Raw genomic sequence first — 18539 nt, 5'->3', positions numbered from 1 at the left:
TAATGTATTTTACCTTTGATTCAATGTGTAAAATATCATGACACCTGTCTTGACCGTTCGCCTTATTACCTTTGTGTAGTTGATGAATAAGTACGGAAATAATTTCCATTTGATTTCCTTATCAGGATGTCCCCGCGCAGGACAATGTACGTTCTTAATATTTCACCATTGAGATAATGTTCAGTAGATTAACCATTTGAAAATCATTATGGCAACGTTCTTTATTGTTCACATCCATAACTGCATGTATTTGATAAAGCAAAATTTACGGGAAAAAAACAATAAATATAAAATATATATTATATAAAAGAAAAATTCTCAACAACGAGTCTTTAGTACTTTCATCTCTTCTAAGAGATTCTCATTTTATTATAATTCCTGATCAGAGAGTCTGAAGAATCTCCTAGAAGAGATGAAAGTACAAACCTCTTGACCGTATTTATTTTTAACTTTATTTATGGGATGAATAACACCGGATAGATTTAACAATTGATTTCCGGATCAGAATGTCCCCGATCAGAACCGTTTACGTTATCAGATGTGTATATCATGTGTTTCATCACTGTTGTAATGTATTTATAATTTTAAAATCATAAGTACACATCTTTTGACCGCAATCATTGCAAATTTTCCGTATGTGATGAATCACAACGGATACATTTAACATTTGATTTTCCTGATCAGAATGTCCCTGCTCATGACCGCAAACGTTATAAGATGCATTATAATGTACATTTATTTCGTCATTGATGTAATACATATATCCATTAAAAATTGTTATGACGAGAACGGACATATTTTTTATTATAATTCCTGATCAGGGTGTTCCCGCTCAAGACTCATATCGTAGTATGATGGAAACTAATGTATTCCATCATTGATGTAATGTACATATCCATTTAAAAATGACAATGTCGTATCTTTTGACGGTGTTCATTGCCAACTTATATAACGAGAAACAATTATTTTAGGAAGTATTCCTTCATTGTCATTTAAATGTTGAGAGGATTTACCATTTGGAAATTATTATGACACATCCCTTGATCTTTTACATTGACGAGTGTATGTATTTGATAAAAATAACCTAACGGAATTATTTCCATTTTATTTCCTGATCAGGATTTCCCCGCTCAGGTCCGTGTATGTTATAAGATGTATATATATATTATTTCGTCGTTCATGTTACCTGTTTTATATTTCAAAATGACACATCTTTGGAACGTATTCATTGCTTACTTTACTGATGTGATGAATAACAACAGATATAATTAACATTTGATTTCCTGATCAGGACATCCCCGCTAAGGACATTATAATGTTCTTAGATGCATATTTATAATATTACTATGCATTTATTAGCCGTTAAAGTGTTCAAATTAAATGAGCCTTGGCTCGTGGTCAGTGTCCGAGTTTTATTTGAAGATAGTAGCTAAGTAGCCGTAGATATCTGTATATTAGTGTGGACGTTCTAGGTGGAGGGAGTTCTAGTCTGTGACATAGTGTTTGTGCCTCCAGCTGATTTGACCGCGGTGTCAAATTTAGCAGGACTTATGGCAAGTTTCACCTAGACGTAAAGGGGTCAAATGTAGCTCGATTTACCTTCCTTATCAATGTAGCAGGATTTTGCGTCTGGAGAGTCTGAGTAGAGACTTGAGCTAAGGAGTCTAGACAGAGTTGATAGGTCTAGAGACATAGAGGAGAGTTAGAAAGCTACAGTTAGAATGATAATCAGAAAGTTAGTAAGAATAGTAGTTTTGGCTGTATTTTGTAGATCTTTGTAGTTTTACAGTTCATAGTTGGAGATAAGTTTTGAGAGGAGAGAATGAGTTCACAATGGTGAAGACTTGTTTATTTTGTGATGGATTAAAATACTTGTATTGTAAATAAAATGTGAATATAAATGTACTTAATTTGTTGTGAAATTAATTTGAACTGGTGTCAATGGAAACTGAGAATAGAAAGCATTCTGTAATACAAAAGAGAACGTAACACTGATGATTATCAGTTGATTTCGGATTACTAAAACCTTGTGTCCAGTAGTAGGGATATTTAGAAATGTAACACGGATGGCAGCTGCAGGAGTTAATACAGTAATAGAAAACGTTATACTGGCGACAGCAATGGTATTATTATAAAACGTTACAGTATTTCATCGCTAATGTTACTTACTTTCGTGTTCTTTGTTAACTTTGCTGATGTGCTGAATGACAAAAATTGTTTAAAGTTTACGGTTCTGATCAAGATGTCCCCGTTCAGGACCGTAAAAGTTATGAGGAATAATAATTTATTCCATCATTGATGTAATGTATATATCAATTTCAAAATAATAATGACGCATCGTTTGACCATATTCATTGCTAAATTTGCTTACATAATTTGATCATCTAATCATGATGTCCCCGCTCACGACCGTGTGTGTTTTAAGGTGTTTATATGAAGTAGTTCATCATTGTAATAATAATTAATGGAATATTCATTTGAAAATTATTACGATTTAAGATATATTTAACATTTGATTTCGTGAGCAGGATGTCCCTGCTCAGGACCGTGTGTTATAAGATGTATGTATTAAGTATTTCGTTGTTCATGTTCAAATATTTCCATTTAAAAGTCATTATTACGCATGTTTTGACCGTTTTCATTGCTAACTTTACTAATGTAAAGAATAATAACGGATAAATCTAACATTTGATTTCCTGATCAGGATGTCCCCGCTCAGGACCGTGTTTCTTGTAAGATGTATACATTCAGTGTTTTGTAGTTCGAGTTTCCTCTTTTTCTTTTGAAAATCATTATGACACATCTTTTAACCGTGTTCATCACTAACTATATTTGCATTTGAAATATTTTATGACTATGCATTGCTATCTTTACTAATGTGAAGACTTACAACGGATATATTTAACATTTTATACATTCAGTGTTTTGTAGTTCGAGTTTCCTCTTTCTCTTTTGAAAATCAATATGACACATCTTTTAGCCGTGTTTATCACTAACTTAACTTATATGACGAAAAAGACCGGATATATTTAACATTTGATTTCTTCATCAGGATGTCCCCGCCCAGGACCGCGTTTATTGTAAGATGTATATATTTAGTATTTCGTCGTTCACGTTCCTATTTTCATTTAAAAGTCATTGTCACATCGCTTGACCAATTCATTGCTGCTGACTTTAATAATGTGAAGAATTACAAAGGATATATTGAACATTTGATACCTGACCAGGATGTCCCCGCCCAGGACCGTGCATGTTATAAGATGTATTTAGATAGTATTTCCTCGTTCATTTTACCTATTTTTATTTAAAAATCATAATGACACATCGCTTGACCGATTCATTGCTTCTTCCTTTAATAATGAGAAGATTCACAACGGATATGTTTGACATTTGATTTCCTGATAAGGATGTCCCGGCTCAGGACCGTGTATTTTATTAGATGTATATTTTTAGTATTTCGTTGTGTTACATGATCAAAGGGAGGTAACTGTTATATTCCAACTCCGCATTATGAGTTCTGCTACACTTTTTGTATTAAAACAATGGTCATAATCCCTTTGTCTTGATAATTTGATGTTGATATTTTGCCATGCTAAACTTTAGTCACATATTGATGCAAATAATTGCAGATTTTTGCTAAAACAAGTGTATGAAAACTCCACAATATGCAACGGTCCTGGTCAGCGACGGTCCCAGTCAGCCCCGGTTCCATTGAGGGCAGCTCAGCTGTTTGACACTGTTGGAATATAATCACGTCCTCGATCATTGTATGGTGTGTAATAGGGGGCATACAATATATTTCATCTCGATATAAAATGTTGCACATAATAAGCTCACCTGTTCCAAAGGACCAAGGTGAGTTTATGCCATACCGGGGCGTCCGCCGTCCGTCCGTCCGTCCGTCAAAAGTTTCTTCAAATGATTTCTTCTTATGAACCGTTCTTTGGAATTTAACCTAATTTAACTTTAAACAACAAGGTGGTGGGATTTCAAAAATGTACAAATGGAGGGCCTAGCCCCAAGCGGACTGAGGTGTTGGGCCAAAAAGGGGTAAATTGATCATATTGGTTTTATGGGACTAAGAGAATGATATCAACATTATTTGGTTAGAAGCGTCTATAGGTGTTCGGGATTTAAAGTTGTACAAAGAAAGGCCAGACCCACAGGGGACTGAGGGGCGTGGCCAAAAAGAGATATAGTGTTGTCATATTGCTTTAAATGTCTTCTTCTCAGAAACTAATAGAAGGATATAAACCTGTTTTGGTAGGAAGCATCCCAATGAGTTGGGGATTCAAAATTGTACAAATGGATGGGCTGAGGGGGGGCCAAAAAGTGGGTGGTTTGACATATTGCTTTAAGTGCCAAAGTAATGGATATCAACCATATGTGAGTGGAAGCATTCTCAGGCGATGAGGATTCAAAATTGTACCAGTTTAAGAGCTGACCCTCAGATTTGAAGGGCGGGGGCCAACATTTTTTTTATCAACTTTGATCCTTAGGAGATCCCCACCCTTTAACCTTGTAAGCAATTGCTGAGCATCAGGAAACAAACGCAATCATGCTATAAGAATTGACCTTGGGGTCTGGCCCCACCCATGGGGACTTAATTCCTGAGCCATAACTTTGAAACAGTTGAGAATACCACCCCATTCCCATTGCCATATATTCCATTGCTGGGCATAAATAGACGGTCAATATTATAATAAAAGAATTGAACCTGTGGTCTGGCCCCACTTCTAGTGCCTCAATGACTGGGTCATTACTTTGAAATGGTTGATACCCCAAACACATAGCCATCAATACAATATATCATTGCTGGGCATAAAGATCAAGGTGAGGGATACAGGCCCTCTTGGCCTCTTTTAAATAAATACGATAATGACGACGTTGATTTTTTTACGTAAAAAAATTATTTTGTTATCACTGGTGATCTGACTAGAATGCCAGACAGAACACACATTTAGGACGCGTTCGGTTATGTCAAGTGTAATAATACGAATTACGTAAGAAAGAAAAACTTATATTAGATAACTCGAGTCTTACAGATCATGCTTTTAAAACACACTCACTGCGTCTATCAGGGGTTTACGTTAAATAAGGCAATAATGACAGAGGGTTGTGAAGTGATAATAAATTTGAACGTGTCGTATGGTGCGGCTGAGCAACAAGTAAAGTTCGTACTTTGACCTTCGTTTAACTCTCTCGACTCCAATATAACCTTGGTTAACGTAATGTAGCCCAGACAACGCGTTCATGAAAGTTCCTTAGCTAACGTTAACTTGAAGTAATGGCTTTCCAAACTGAGGCATTGCTCTCCAAATTGGACATTTTTATAGTTTAGGAAAAACTGTTGGTGCTTCGACAGCTGGCCGACACTCTGAATGTGTCACTCACGAACAACCTTGGGTAACGTAAATGTGAGCTTTAATGCCGAACAAGCAGTGTGTGAACCATCTGTATGGTTTTAGTCTCCAAATACAAACCTGTAGGTGATATTTGTAACGGGAAAGCAAGACCAATATATGTCATATTGATAGACTGTTATTTACTTTTGATACCGCCATTCATGTCGCTGATATTCTTTGAGTGTTCATTAATTTCTCACTTTTACAGAACAAGGCGTGATGGAAGACTTTACAATTTCGAAACAGGTCCCTGGTTTACACACCGATGTAGTGGTTGGAAAGCCCAACAGTATATACGCACAGACAAAAGCAGTGGGTTTTTTTGGGAGAAGGTTACATATGGTTCAACGACCTCTCCAACTCTGAACGGATTTCGCACTGAGAGTAATTTGTCAGCAATAGGAATGTTATTGCGCGGGGAAATGTGCGAGGTATTCAGAGATAGTATACAGAACGACACGTTTACCAAACGTATAACATTACGACGGCAGGGCATTCCGCTCTTCCCTCAAAACACATCTATACAACAAAAGATCTCGAATATCCGTACCACGGAGGAGCACTCAGGCCACGTAAAAAAATTAGTGTCATTTTATCGTGTTACTTACTCGTTAATGTAACCCGAAATTTCGACTTAATAACTCGAGATTTTGAAATGGGCAATGCAAATAATTCAGGGGCGGATCGAGGATTTTCATACAGTCGTACAACCTGTCGTTTAGCCATACTAGGAGGAGCCCAATGGCGAAGCCTCGGCGAGGGTTAAGGGGAGGGCGGGAGAGCGAAACCCCCGAAGCTATAGAAATACAAGTGAATGAATATTTAAATTATTTTCCCCTTTATATTGAACATGCATGGTTAATACAGGAATACTGCTTTCGCTTAAAGCACAAAGCCCCTCTAGAAGGTTCCAAGGACATGCCACAGATTGAAATCTAGATGCGCATTAGTTCCATATTGGGCATTTTATAATGTATTTGCACTTAATTATTTGATAATTAATTCGATGTACTGTGGATTTTATTTTAACTTGATTCTGTCCAATCCGGTTCTTTCTGTAAACTGGACAAATAATCTGGTCTTTAACTCTTTATCTTCGCTAACTTAACACCGTACTCTGTAAACCGGCTTTGTTTTCGCGTCTAATACTTTCTCTACAATATCAAACATACTCCTTGTGAATCTACATCACGCTCTGTTCTAGATCTGTTCATTTTCAACTTTCACTTACAAAAAAATAAAAAATGAAAAATAAATAATTGAGAACAGTGTTTATAAAAAGAATGTATGCTGATATCCGGGAACTGTTAATTTTCTTATCTAGTTATAAGGATTTACTAGAACAGAACGTGTTGTAACGCTGGTTCACAGAGTGTGTTTTAATGTTAAGACCGGGAAACAAAGCCGGTTTACCTAATAAACAGAATGCGGGGTCTCAGCATTAAAGTCATAGAATTAAAGACCAAATACCTTTTCTAGGTTAGAAGAAGACCAAGACTGATCAGAGTGTGATTTAAATAATTAATCTCTCGAAATTGCGAGTCATTATCTCGAAATTGCGAGTTATTATCTTAAAATTTCGAGTATATAACACGAAAATGTTTTTTTCCCTACGTAGCCCTAATGCTCTTCCGTAGGAAGTGCTTTGGCGACTATCACTAACAGGTCAGGTCATAGGATGAGGCCCCTGTGGACAAGAAGGGTAAGGATGGGGGTTTCAATGGCAGATTTCTGACTTTTACTCCTGTTCAAAACAGGAACCATGCCCAAACCCAACTATAACAGGAAAATAATAGAAAGATAAAAAATATAAACGACGGTATGCGTTGTCTACGTGTGAGCTACACGTAGTCATTTATTGATGACGAGTTTGAATTGTTTTCATTACTTGTTGTTCCTTGTTGTCAATAAACACACAGGTATCAGTGGATAAAGTGAAAGGACTAATATTGTTCATTCAGATGCATTTTATGACATGACGTGACAGTACTCCAACAGTGTCAGAGGTTAACAGGGCGAGATACTTTTGACAGGCGCCGCGTAACAAAAAGCCGACCAGCGGCCTCTTGTGTTTTAGGAGTAGAAGTCACAGTTATATGATTTCTTCTTATTGAAGACAGATTTCGCTCAAACTTTAAATTGTCTTAGACTATTTATAGTCTTTGTATTGCCAAAGTTTCAAACACAACCAGTAATTTGATTTTGATGGAATTCGAACATCAGTCTTAGTATAAATATTGACAAAGTCTCATTTAAGCGACCAGAGTAAATCTGCTGCAATCATTGCAAAATTTAGGATCTTTAGATTTCTAACTTCTAACTATCTTTTATTTTCTAGCGCTGCTCTTGGTAACGCCTCACTTTTGGTTTTAATGTGAGCGTTCGCCCAGGTGAGGAAGGCAATGGGCTATGTCCCTAGGCCGGGAAATACCAAATTATATTCTCAATAAAAGTTCTTTGGCAAATATTTTCCTATAATGAGTCACCTTGGCCTATGAAAGTCCCAGACTAAATGAAACTTCATATTACTCTATCCCAGCATGCTACTGGTAAAATATCATCGCCCAGTGCCTCCTGCCATTGTAGGAGAAGTTGTTGAAAGATATTTACTTATTTGATCCCTGTGTCCTTGAACGAAGGTGAAGGTCACGTAATTTAGGACACTTCGTAGCACTCTGTCCCAGGTACATGTACCTACTGGCCAAACAGCATTGCTCTATGCCTCTTTGTTATTCAAAAGAAGGTGTTTAAAGGTTTTTTTTTACATGTTTGACCTTTGTTATCTTGAAAGTAAGTCAGGGTCATTTATTTGAGGAAACTTTATAGCAATCTGTTCCCGGTGCAAAAGCCAATACTTTCCCCGTCTGAAAGTTTCCCTGGGGAAAAAAATCTGCTAGTTTTTGTGTGTCCCAAAATCTCGTACTGTGACCTACGGAAACAGATGCTCTGTGAGGGTTTCGGCTGCGTTATGGAATAGCTTACCATCTGCTATTAGAAAGTCAAATACCCTTGCCAAGTTCAAGAGGGACATCAAAACTCACCTCTTCACGTCTGCATTTTAGAATCCCTGCAAAGACGTCATGTAAATACCACCCTTTTATTTGTTCAATTATGTGCACATTGCTTGCTTTAATGTATAAAAGTGATTGCAAGCCTTTGTTTTTTGTTTTCACAATTATAATCATTACTATTATTCATATGTTGTAAAGCGCTTAAGAGTAATTTTAAAATTATATAGTGCGCTATATAAATGTTGTATATTATTATTATAATTATTAGCTGATTTTTTCCCCCAGCTAGTTAATTTCTTCCCCTGGTAAAAAAAAAAAAAAATAGCTAGCTAATTTCGGGAAAAAACTATCTAGTGGGGGAAACACCCCCGGGAAACGTTCAGTGGGGGAAACACTCCGGGAAACGTTCAGTGGGGGAAAGAAGTGGCTGTTACACGTGAGCAAAATACAAATGGTAGCGGATACATGTACGCCTACAATGTTTCAAGGAAATCAGATGGAAACTGAGGTAATCATTGTCTGGGCAATGTTATGTCTAAATATACGGACGAGGTGATTCCAGTATACTGCCTTTACTCAATGCTTTAATGAGAATGGCCCATATCATGCATAAAATTGTAACAGAGATAATAAGTCCGTCCGTAGCGCGTCGACTGTCCATGTATATATTTCACAGTCCGAGTAATGTATCGTTGATACTAATGTAACTACCGGGTCCGCGTGTTGTATTCTATGCTGTGATGTTATATCTACAGGTGCATTGTGGTGTTCTGCTCGTTACGTTGGTATACCATACAGTTGTTCATTGGTCAGAAGTGGCATTGGTTCGTTCTGGGTGGTCAGTTTTGGCGCCTGTTTTCTTTGTGGGCTAATAAATCATGCTAGTACCTTTTGAGGACTCATAGGTGACCGAAGAAGAGATGTAATGTAAGTGTTTCTTTGTCTTTGTGTAATACCCAACGTATATGTATTATGTGTTTTATTTGAGTGATTATTCTATTTGGATCTAATCTAAGTGTAGATGATTTGTTATTCATTTAATAAGAAATCGGATATGATTAATGTATTTTTTTATATTAAAATTTAATAATGGAGGTCATGTAATTTGATTTTTTGTAAGAGGCGTTATTACATTGTGCTCATTTGGCTAAGGTTTGATAAATTCATTTAGATGCCTTTTATTTAATTACAGTATATCCGTATCGCATGTGATTGAAGAAGGCGTCGTACATAAAGGTTGTAGCCAAGGCCTTGTGCCATACTCAGGTACATTATAGTGTTTTTTTATGTAAAAGTATATCGTATTGATTTGAGAAGGTCTATGTCGCTAGACTGCTATCTGTGATTTTAGTATATTGTCCAGTAACTTTGTGTTGAGTCAAATCTTCAGTTTGATTGTATTTCGTAAAAGTTGTAGTTGTAATTTGTATCGCCTTATCCTTGATACTAGATTTGTAAGGGTAAAAGTTATGTAATCGTGTAAGAGTTATTTCCCTTGCATTTGTAAATGTTAAATATGATTATGTATGTATGGATTGAATGAATACATCTAGTAAAACATTGTTTTTTTTTAAACTATTGTCTAAAGATGGTCAAGCTGATTTCATCTGACCACGGCACACTAACTTTAGTGCTTGGGTTTAATCAGGTTGGGGAAAACCACCAACTTGCATGTAATATGCAAACTTGCCTATTATACACAAGTTGTAGTATGGATTTGTTACTAAAAATAACCCAAATCGCTTTAACAGTAACTTTAGCAAGATATTATTAAAAATCACATTAATTTACGACAAGGTTAATAATATTTTCCTAAAAGATGTTTACTGAAAGCTTTGGCCTCTTATAATTAGAAACTTGATGTATGTTACCGGAAGTATTGGCTAACTGCATCTATTTTTGGTACTTTCACACATGCAAATAAAGTTTATTTTTGCATTTGTATTATGTTTCATGACTGAATAAATGCGACTTGGACAAACAATTTGAAAAAGTTAAGATTAAAGTGATTTTGGCTATTTTTAGTAACAAATCCATACCCCTATTGGGTTATAATAAGCAAGTTTGGGTGTGATACGCAAGTTAGTGGTTTTCCCCGACCTGTTGATAAGAACAGCCAACATAATAAACACAGAGATTACCTCGTATAAACAAATCACTACTGATTGTTACATGTACTTTAATATTTATATTTCCTGAGATTTACATCTTAACAGTAAACTCAGAGGTAAAAGCCCAAGTGAACTTTGACCCTGGTGAACTATCCCGTCAGATCTGAATCAGGTGACCACAGCACCAAATTTATTAGCTGCGTGACCTCTGACCCCAAGTCCTGTTACTCTGAATACAGATCCAGCCAGTGGTTCCTGTTTGAGCACCTCCTCCAAAGTGAGGCTCTCCACAGATACATGTTTGGCACATGAGGTCACATAGAGATCCTCTAAGTTATCTCCCCCAAAACAACAAGATGTCATCCGCTTGCTTGGGATCTCAACCACTCTTAGCTCTTTACCTGTACAAAAACAGATGATCTAATTATAATCAAGAGCTAAATTTTGTAGCAATAGGTAAATAAGACTGTCTTTTTGTGTCAAATACCAACTGTGACTAAATTTAAATCTGGAATAAAACATTTTTCACAAAGACATTCCTGCTACATATAGAAAGGTATCGTGGTTCCCCCAAATTTGTAGTAGAAATTTTTTTTCCACCTACAGTAATCAGAAAAAGGTGTTTGTATTAGGGAATTTCTTCAAATAATTTAAAAAAAGATATTTCCACACATTTTACAATTTGAAGACATTAACTCAAGGTAACATCTTTCTACTTACCTGTCTCAGGGTCATATCTTACAACTCGTCCAGCTGAAAAACAGGCAACCCATAACTTATCCTCCGTGTCAATCGTCATACCGTCTGGACAGCCGTAGGCTACATGTACAGCAACTCTTCTGTTACCTAGGCAACAGCAACAAAGTCCATATAAGGAAGACTTGTTTGTATTGGTAGCAGAAGAGAATTATTGTAGATACAGACAGCCTTTGTGTTACAAACTTAGAATATCAAAATACAAGATGCCAGTCGGTTCTGTATTACTCACCTAGTTCTTATGGTATGTTAACTCATTCACCCCTGAAGACACATTTGAACTATTCCAATTCAAAGGATGGAATAGTTCATTGTGAAATTTCAGGGGTAAATGAGTTAATGAGAAAAGATGTTGAAATGTTTCTGCTAAATTTAAGACCATGGTAACCTCTGTATTTTTGACAAACCTGGATTACATGTCCAAGTTGTGATATTACATTCTAGACAATTGTCCATGGCAAGGTATATATTATAAACATGTACAAAGTACTTAACATGGCACATTTAATTGCTGCATTTCTTAACTACATTTAGAAACTATTTAAATAAAATATTTAGTTTAAAACCATATTGCTTTAAAGCATAATATATGTAGCACTTCTAGTTACCCAGATATGGACTTAAAATTCTTGTTGACACAATACATGATCACAAAAATGTGGGTAATTTCTTCCGAACCAAGTCAATCAAGCACAAATTTAGGTCAAGTTCAGCAGCTGCAACATGTACAGAGCAACATGACCTTAATCACCGAGGTTTATTGCAGGATTACTCTTGTGGCACCTACAGTCACCCAGATATAGACGTCTTGAAGAGCTCTTCTTGAAGAGATAAAGAAGGGAATATCAAGAAATCTGCATTTTTCACTGAAGCATTAATTTTTGGTAAACTTCAACGTCCTCGGCATGTATACGGGTAAGGGGCCATAACTGCATCATTCATGCAAGTAATTATCATCTAGAACTGATTATAGAGGTACCCAGACATGAACTGAAAATTCTTCTTAATCTGCATTAAAGGATAGACAAAACTATGTTTAAAATATAAACTTACTTTACAACAACTATGAAACAAGTTATTTCAACTTATACTAATCACTCTTGTTAATTGGCAAGGATGTTATAATTAGTGCGCGGGGTTGTTATTGTGGGAGGAAGCGGAGTACCTGGAGAAAACCCACGTAGTCGGCCAGGTGACCCTATACATTTTCACGTCCAATCGGGGAATCTATTTTACCTCGGCCGCCTTGGTGAAAGGCAAGTACGCTACCCACTGCCCCACCCGACCACCCTCTGCTTCAATATCTCTGGCCGATTTCATTGTGTGTGGGGATAAAAATTAAAAGTGTTTTCTTCTGATTTTTTTGTTGAAGTTTAATTCACTCAAAGTAAAAGTTAATTTGATATGCCGTATAATAATCCCTTTCCACCCGACATTTTTATAACTATTTTATAACTTTTTTATAACTATTTTATAACTTTTTATAACTATTTTATAAGATATGATGGGAATGGGACTGCGATTGTCTAGTATCTCAAATACTGCTAATCTGTTATCATTCTTTGTACATTTTGTGCTAACTGATTTTGACATGATTAAGCTATTTATACTGACCGAATCTTTGGCCCTTAGAGAAACAGCTACAATGTACAGTTATAACTATGTACAATATCCAAATTTTTGTAACCAAATGGAGAACGAACAGTGTCCAGAACGTGACCAAACGATAACCCCCTGCTAGAGATGCTGAACTAACGCAGGACGACCAGAGAGGCTAGTATTGCTGTTCGGGACAAACGCGTCTAGAATGTCCGCTTAGCCATATTGCTGTACTATTTGGCCGAGTCGCACTTATAGCTAACTCAGTCAATCTACTAAACCGTGGTCTGATCTAATTCCCCGTCTAATGCAAAGAATGGAGGCACGGTAGTCTAGTGGTAGGACGCCTGGCTCGTGACTGAACGGTTGCGGGTTCGAGTCACGTCACGGCACTGTGTTGTATCCTTGAGCAAGATACTTTATTCCGCTTGTTCCAGTCTACTCAGCTGTAAATGAGTACGTAGTTGGGCAGTGCTAGAATTGTTGAATGCTAGCTAGCTGTGAGCGCCGAAATGGCAGCACTGGCTGTATGCTCCCCAGGGAGTTGAGAAAGATATTGGCTGGTTGCAAAGGCCCTATAACCACTGATAATAATTTGTGAACCGCTTTGTGACGACCTACAAACTAGGTTGTGATAAAGCGGTTTATAAGAACCTCAAATTATTATTATTAAAGAATAAGACTCAAATCCCTAACTAGACACTTGAGCAATGAAGATATATTTATTTGGTGATTACAATAGAATCACCAACGGTTGTCTATAGATACGTATATATCTTGCCAGTGACTAAGCAGGTAAGCTTATTACCAATAACACTAACATGTGAATGCCACGGCCAAAGGGCATTTATAACTAACCCTCCAACAGACCATCCTCGATGTCCAGGGGTAACGCTCACTTTTGCTCTCTGCACCCCTGGAATATGTCATAGCAAAATTGAAGGCTCAGTGGGTGCCACCTTGTGACGAGATGACTAGTTTGATCCTTTGAAGTACATCAAAAGAATCTTGCAGTCACATAACGGTAAAAATTGACAGGCTTTGAAGTCAGACGTCTCTCCTTTGTAATCTTCAAAGGACAGGTATCAGCCTAGCGATTGTTTTTTTTTACCTGAGACCAATCAAACAGCCATCTTCGTGCCTTCAATTTCGCTATGACATGTTCCAGGGGTGTAGAGAGCATAGCCTCTGGATATCAGGGATGCCAACAAACACTAGCTAATGTACATGGTTCCCAATTTAACAAGAGAAAGAATGTTTTGTGTACTTACCTTTCATTTTGTCATTGAATTGAATTCGGGCCCACCCCTCTTCCCAAACGGGGGGTGGGGTCACAGCCTCAGTTTATACAAAATTGAATCTTTTTATGCTAAGGATGCTCCAAATTACATTTTGCTTAAATCTCTTCATTTGTACAGAAGGAGAAATATTTTTCTCTATTTCCCCTATTGGGCCATACCATACCACCTGTTTATACACAAATGAGAACCATTTGGCCAATGATGTTCCACACCAAAATCAACTGAGCCGTTAAGGACTAGTAGTAGTTCGGGCTAAGTGAGCTACAAAATTGACACTGGACGGACAGACGGTCAGACATAATGACGATATTCATATGATGGATGCCATGCTTCGGGCCAGGTGAGCTAATAATACTTATGTCTCTGATGTTGTTTCAAGCCAAACTTCAATATGAATTATTATTTCAAACAAACCATCTTACTGATATTTCCAGTTTCTGCATCATAATCAAAGGCGAAGATCTGCTTCAGCGGGGAGTCAATGAAATACATTGTCTGGTTGTCCCCCGACCAGGCTATGCCGTTGGAAATGGTGACCTTGTCTTGGTGACCCTTGACCCCTGAACTGTCTACACTGTACAAGGTCCCACACTCTATCTCCACACTGTCTTTCAACTCAACGCCCATTGTTCCTACAATCAACAACAAGAGGCCCAATGGGTCTCCATCACTTAACTTGTAACCTTAAATTAAGCTACAGGCAACATATTAGTATATCTGACTCAATGTCATTCAAGAGAACCATGTTACTTGTTCCCTCCTCAACAGTATATAATCTTTACCTGCCCAAATTTAAAATAAAGTCTTCCATTCCTGTCGCATTTCCCATCGTTGAACCTGTTCCTTGTTCCCTCCGCAACAGTATGTAATATTTACCTGCACAAAGTCTTCCATTCCTGTCACATTTCCCATCGTTGAACCTGTTACTTGTTCCCTCCACCACAGTATGTAATATTACCTGCCCAAAGTCTTCCATTCCTGTCACATTTTCCATCGTTGAACCTGTTACTTGTTCCCTCCACAACAGCATGTAATATTACCTGCCCAAAGTCTTCCATTCCTGTCATATTTCCCATCGTTGAACCTGTTACTTGTTCCCTCCACCACAGTATGTAATATTACCTGCCCAAAGTCTTCCATTCCTGTCATATTTCCCATCGTTGAACCTGTTACTTGTTCCCTCCGCAACAGTATGCAATATTTACCTGCCCAAAGTCTTCCATTCCTGTCACATTTCCCATCGTTGAACCTGTTACTTGTTCCCTCCTCCACAGTATGTATGGTTGTAAGTTTTGCTGTATCCCAGTCTAGGTGACATATACTTCTGTTCTGAGCAATGATATAGCCTCCATTCTTATTTGGCACTATCAGGGTCACTGGGCTTTCTGGCAAATCAAAATAAGAGGCCAAGAGGGCCTGTATCACTCGACTGGATATTTAAGCAATCATGGAAAAGAATTTTCAATGATAGTTCTATTGCAAATAAGATCTTAGGGATAAGGCCAGTCCCCTAGCCCAGTTACGCAGGGAACAAGTCCCTTTTATTTTTGCAATTTTAAATCCCCACCACCTACAGATGTTTTTAGTCGAATTCCATTCAGCAGTGAAGAAGAAGTCGTTTGAAGGAATTGGTGACAGATCGACAATGGAAGCCATGGTATGTCATAAGCTCGCCCCTAGCCCTTTGGACCAGATCTGTAAGCTTAAAAGCAAAATCGATATAAGGGGAAGAACATGCATGGTAATTATGAGATTTTCTAGTAAAGAAACAGGGAGTGTATTCTTTAGAGGATATCTCGACAGAAAATGTGTGATCTACAGAGACCGTCCACAGCCTGTCCCCCTAGAAACATGCATGTTACATATAATTGGGAAAACTGTATTTAATCATTTGATTGTTTTTTTTAATATTTATCATTTGAAGTACATCATTACAGCTATATTATTGCAACACATATGATCAATTATGAAGTAAGTTTTCCTTAATAATATTGATCACTTTTCTTGGCTCAGATGAAATCATGTAGGAGGTCTTAATGTGGAAGGAAACTGGAGTACCTGGAGAAAAACCCTTGTGATCTGGAAAGTGACCTATCAGGGAAATCAGATCATGGCAGTCTTTGTGATGGATGAGTGCGCTATCCACTGTACTACCAGATCACCCAAAATATGCAACATATGTGTCACTCAAAGTTTACTGATCCATATTTATATTTCTTACCTAGGTGAACTTTCTCATGAACACCAGTTGAGGGACTCCACCGGTGAACGTCCCCTTCCATGATGTCGACGTACAAGAGGGTCCCTGTCCCAACGTCCCAGTGTGGTCCCTCCCCAATCGTCTGGGCGCCATTCTTGATAGCCACTTCTACAGACATCCTAAGTGACTTCAACAGCACATGTTAAGTATTAGTACCTGTCTACCAATATAGATACAAAATGAAAACATATTGATCAGATCTCCATCACATTTACAAGCTTTTTATCCTGAAAGTTTTGTATCCAATAAAAGTAAACACAGTGGTTAAATTCTTTGTTTCTGCTTTTCTCCCTTATTTCATGTTTCCACAACTATCATGTAATGAGGTAAAACAATTCCACTGTACAGCAACATGTTCATACCAGGGGTACTTATTTTTGTGTATTCCATGATTAATATGATTGAAAAAAATTGTGAGACCTGGGAATATGAAAGGATGTTCAGTAGTACAAGTTATTAAACAGAATATCTTACTTTTTACCTTAAACTCCTTTCAATACCAGTTTAATGTTTCATGTGATATTTTCTTTCTGTTAAAAACTGATATTGTGGGTGTGTTTTGCCTGAAAGAATCTCTCTATCTTTGATTCTATATTTTACAGACATGTGCATCAAAGTTATACTATATTTTCAACAATTAAGAACAGCACTAGCAGCTCATTTATGTATAATATTTTATGTTTATGTGTGTGGTTAATGTATTTAAATGTGAGGTACAGTGTATATTTCAACTATGAAAATCAGTGTATACGTATTTAAATATGTGGCACAGTGTATTTAAATGAAGTATGTCATCATATCAGAATATGAGATATAGTGTATTTGAATTTGAGGTACAATATATTCAAATATGAGGTAGTGTATTTAAATATGAGGTACAGTGTATTTAAATATGAGGTACAGTGTATTTAAATTTGAGGTACAATATATTCAAATTCAGGTAGCTAGTGTATTTAAATATGAGGTACAGTTTATTAAAATTTAATACAGCATATGAGGTACAGTGTATTTAATTGTTAAGTACAGTGTATTTAAATGTTAGATACAGTGTATTAAAATATGAGATACAGTGTATTAAAATATGAGATATGTTGTATTTAGATATAAGGTACTGTGTAATTAAAAAAGAAGTACATTGTATTAAAATGTGAGGTACTTAAGTGAACATGTATTAAAATGTGAGGTACAGTGTATTAAGTGTGAGGTACAGTGTATTAAATGTGAGGTACGGTGTATTAAGTGTGGGGTACGGTGTATTAAGTGTGAGGTACAGTGTATTAAGTGTGAGGTACGGTGTATTAAATGTGAGGTACAGTGTATTAAGTGTGAGGTACAGTGTATTAAATGTGAGGTACGGTGTATTAAGTGTGGGGTACGGTGTATTAAGTGTGAGGTACAGTGTATTAAGTGTGAGGTACGGTGTATTAAATGTGAGGTACAGTGTATTAAGTGTGAGGTACAGTGTATTAAATGTGAGGTACGGTGTATTAAGTGTGAGGTACAGTTTGTCTAAACTGAGTATTGTGTTCTGTTTGGTACTGAAGTGATTTTTTTAGACAGAATAAACAATATACTTTATGTACAAAATGTAAATTTGATATTATAGGATAATTAAAGATCCGGACCAGTCATGTGATTGATAATTCCTATATAATATATATATATATATATATATATATAGGAATTAGGATGAGGCATGAATGTGGCGCTATTTAATCAATTTGGTAAGCTACATAATTTGGGTGGTAAGCTACATATTTTGGGTGGTAAACTGATGTAAAACGAAAGTAAGAAAGCTCATTCCCTTTGTCATTTTGATCAATATTTTTTAAGTTATTTATTTACACATGATCACATTGCATTCTAAATGTTCACATGGACGTTGAAACTAAATATTGTATTTGTGTTCAAACATTAATGTACCGTTTATCTAGATCAACATGTAAAACAGACGCATTATGATTACCTGTCGGAACAGTCAGAAACATGGGAGTGACTCACGTTCCAATACCCCTGTTGGGCCCCAGGTAAGATATAATTCAAGCGTCGACTGCGACTTGACTATCAAGCGCACAGATGACTCCGAGAAGGGGGTC

General features: G+C 36.8%; 1 protein-coding gene across 2 annotated transcripts; it reads right to left on the bottom strand.

Annotated features, from left to right (window-relative positions):
- Window positions 1-10553: 10553 nt before the first annotated feature.
- LOC110452201 (regucalcin-like) lies at window positions 10554-18497 on the bottom strand. 2 transcript variants are annotated; one of them, XM_021500569.1, is made up of 6 exons: window positions 18410-18497; window positions 16405-16570; window positions 15389-15568; window positions 14606-14815; window positions 11248-11373; window positions 10554-10928 (listed from the first exon to the last, which is right to left on the bottom strand). In XM_021500569.1, exons 2-6 carry the CDS (start codon window positions 16559-16561, stop codon window positions 10696-10698), a joined length of 906 nt encoding a protein of 301 aa, XP_021356244.1. In that variant the 5' UTR covers window positions 16562-16570; window positions 18410-18497; the 3' UTR covers window positions 10554-10695. The 2 variants fall into 2 exon arrangements, with proteins under 2 accessions (XP_021356244.1, XP_021356245.1); XM_021500570.1 differs by having other exon boundaries at window positions 16405-16603; window positions 18410-18484.
- Between the last annotated feature and the right edge of the window lie 42 nt (window positions 18498-18539).

Source organism: Mizuhopecten yessoensis, unplaced genomic scaffold (genome assembly GCF_002113885.1).
Source record: "Mizuhopecten yessoensis strain PY_sf001 unplaced genomic scaffold, ASM211388v2 scaffold6459, whole genome shotgun sequence".
In the NCBI taxonomy this organism is placed as follows: Eukaryota; Metazoa; Mollusca; class Bivalvia; order Pectinida; family Pectinidae; genus Mizuhopecten; species Mizuhopecten yessoensis.
The sequence above is the reverse complement of the archived record's forward strand: the minus strand, read 5'-3'. Positions and strand labels throughout refer to the sequence as shown.

Excerpts from the sequence above, each read along its gene's own strand:
- LOC110452201 (XM_021500569.1), bottom strand. The coding sequence starts at position 16,561 with ATGTCTGTAGAAGTGGCTATCAAGAATGGCGCCCAGACGATTGGGGAG. Across the intron at positions 15,569-16,404 it reads TCATGAGAAAGTTCACCTAG|AAAGCCCAGTGACCCTGATA; the intron begins GTAAGAAATATA and ends TTGATTTGCCAG. Across the intron at positions 14,816-15,388 it reads GAATGGAAGACTTTGGGCAG|GAACAATGGGCGTTGAGTTG; the intron begins GTAAATATTGCA and ends TGTTGATTGTAG.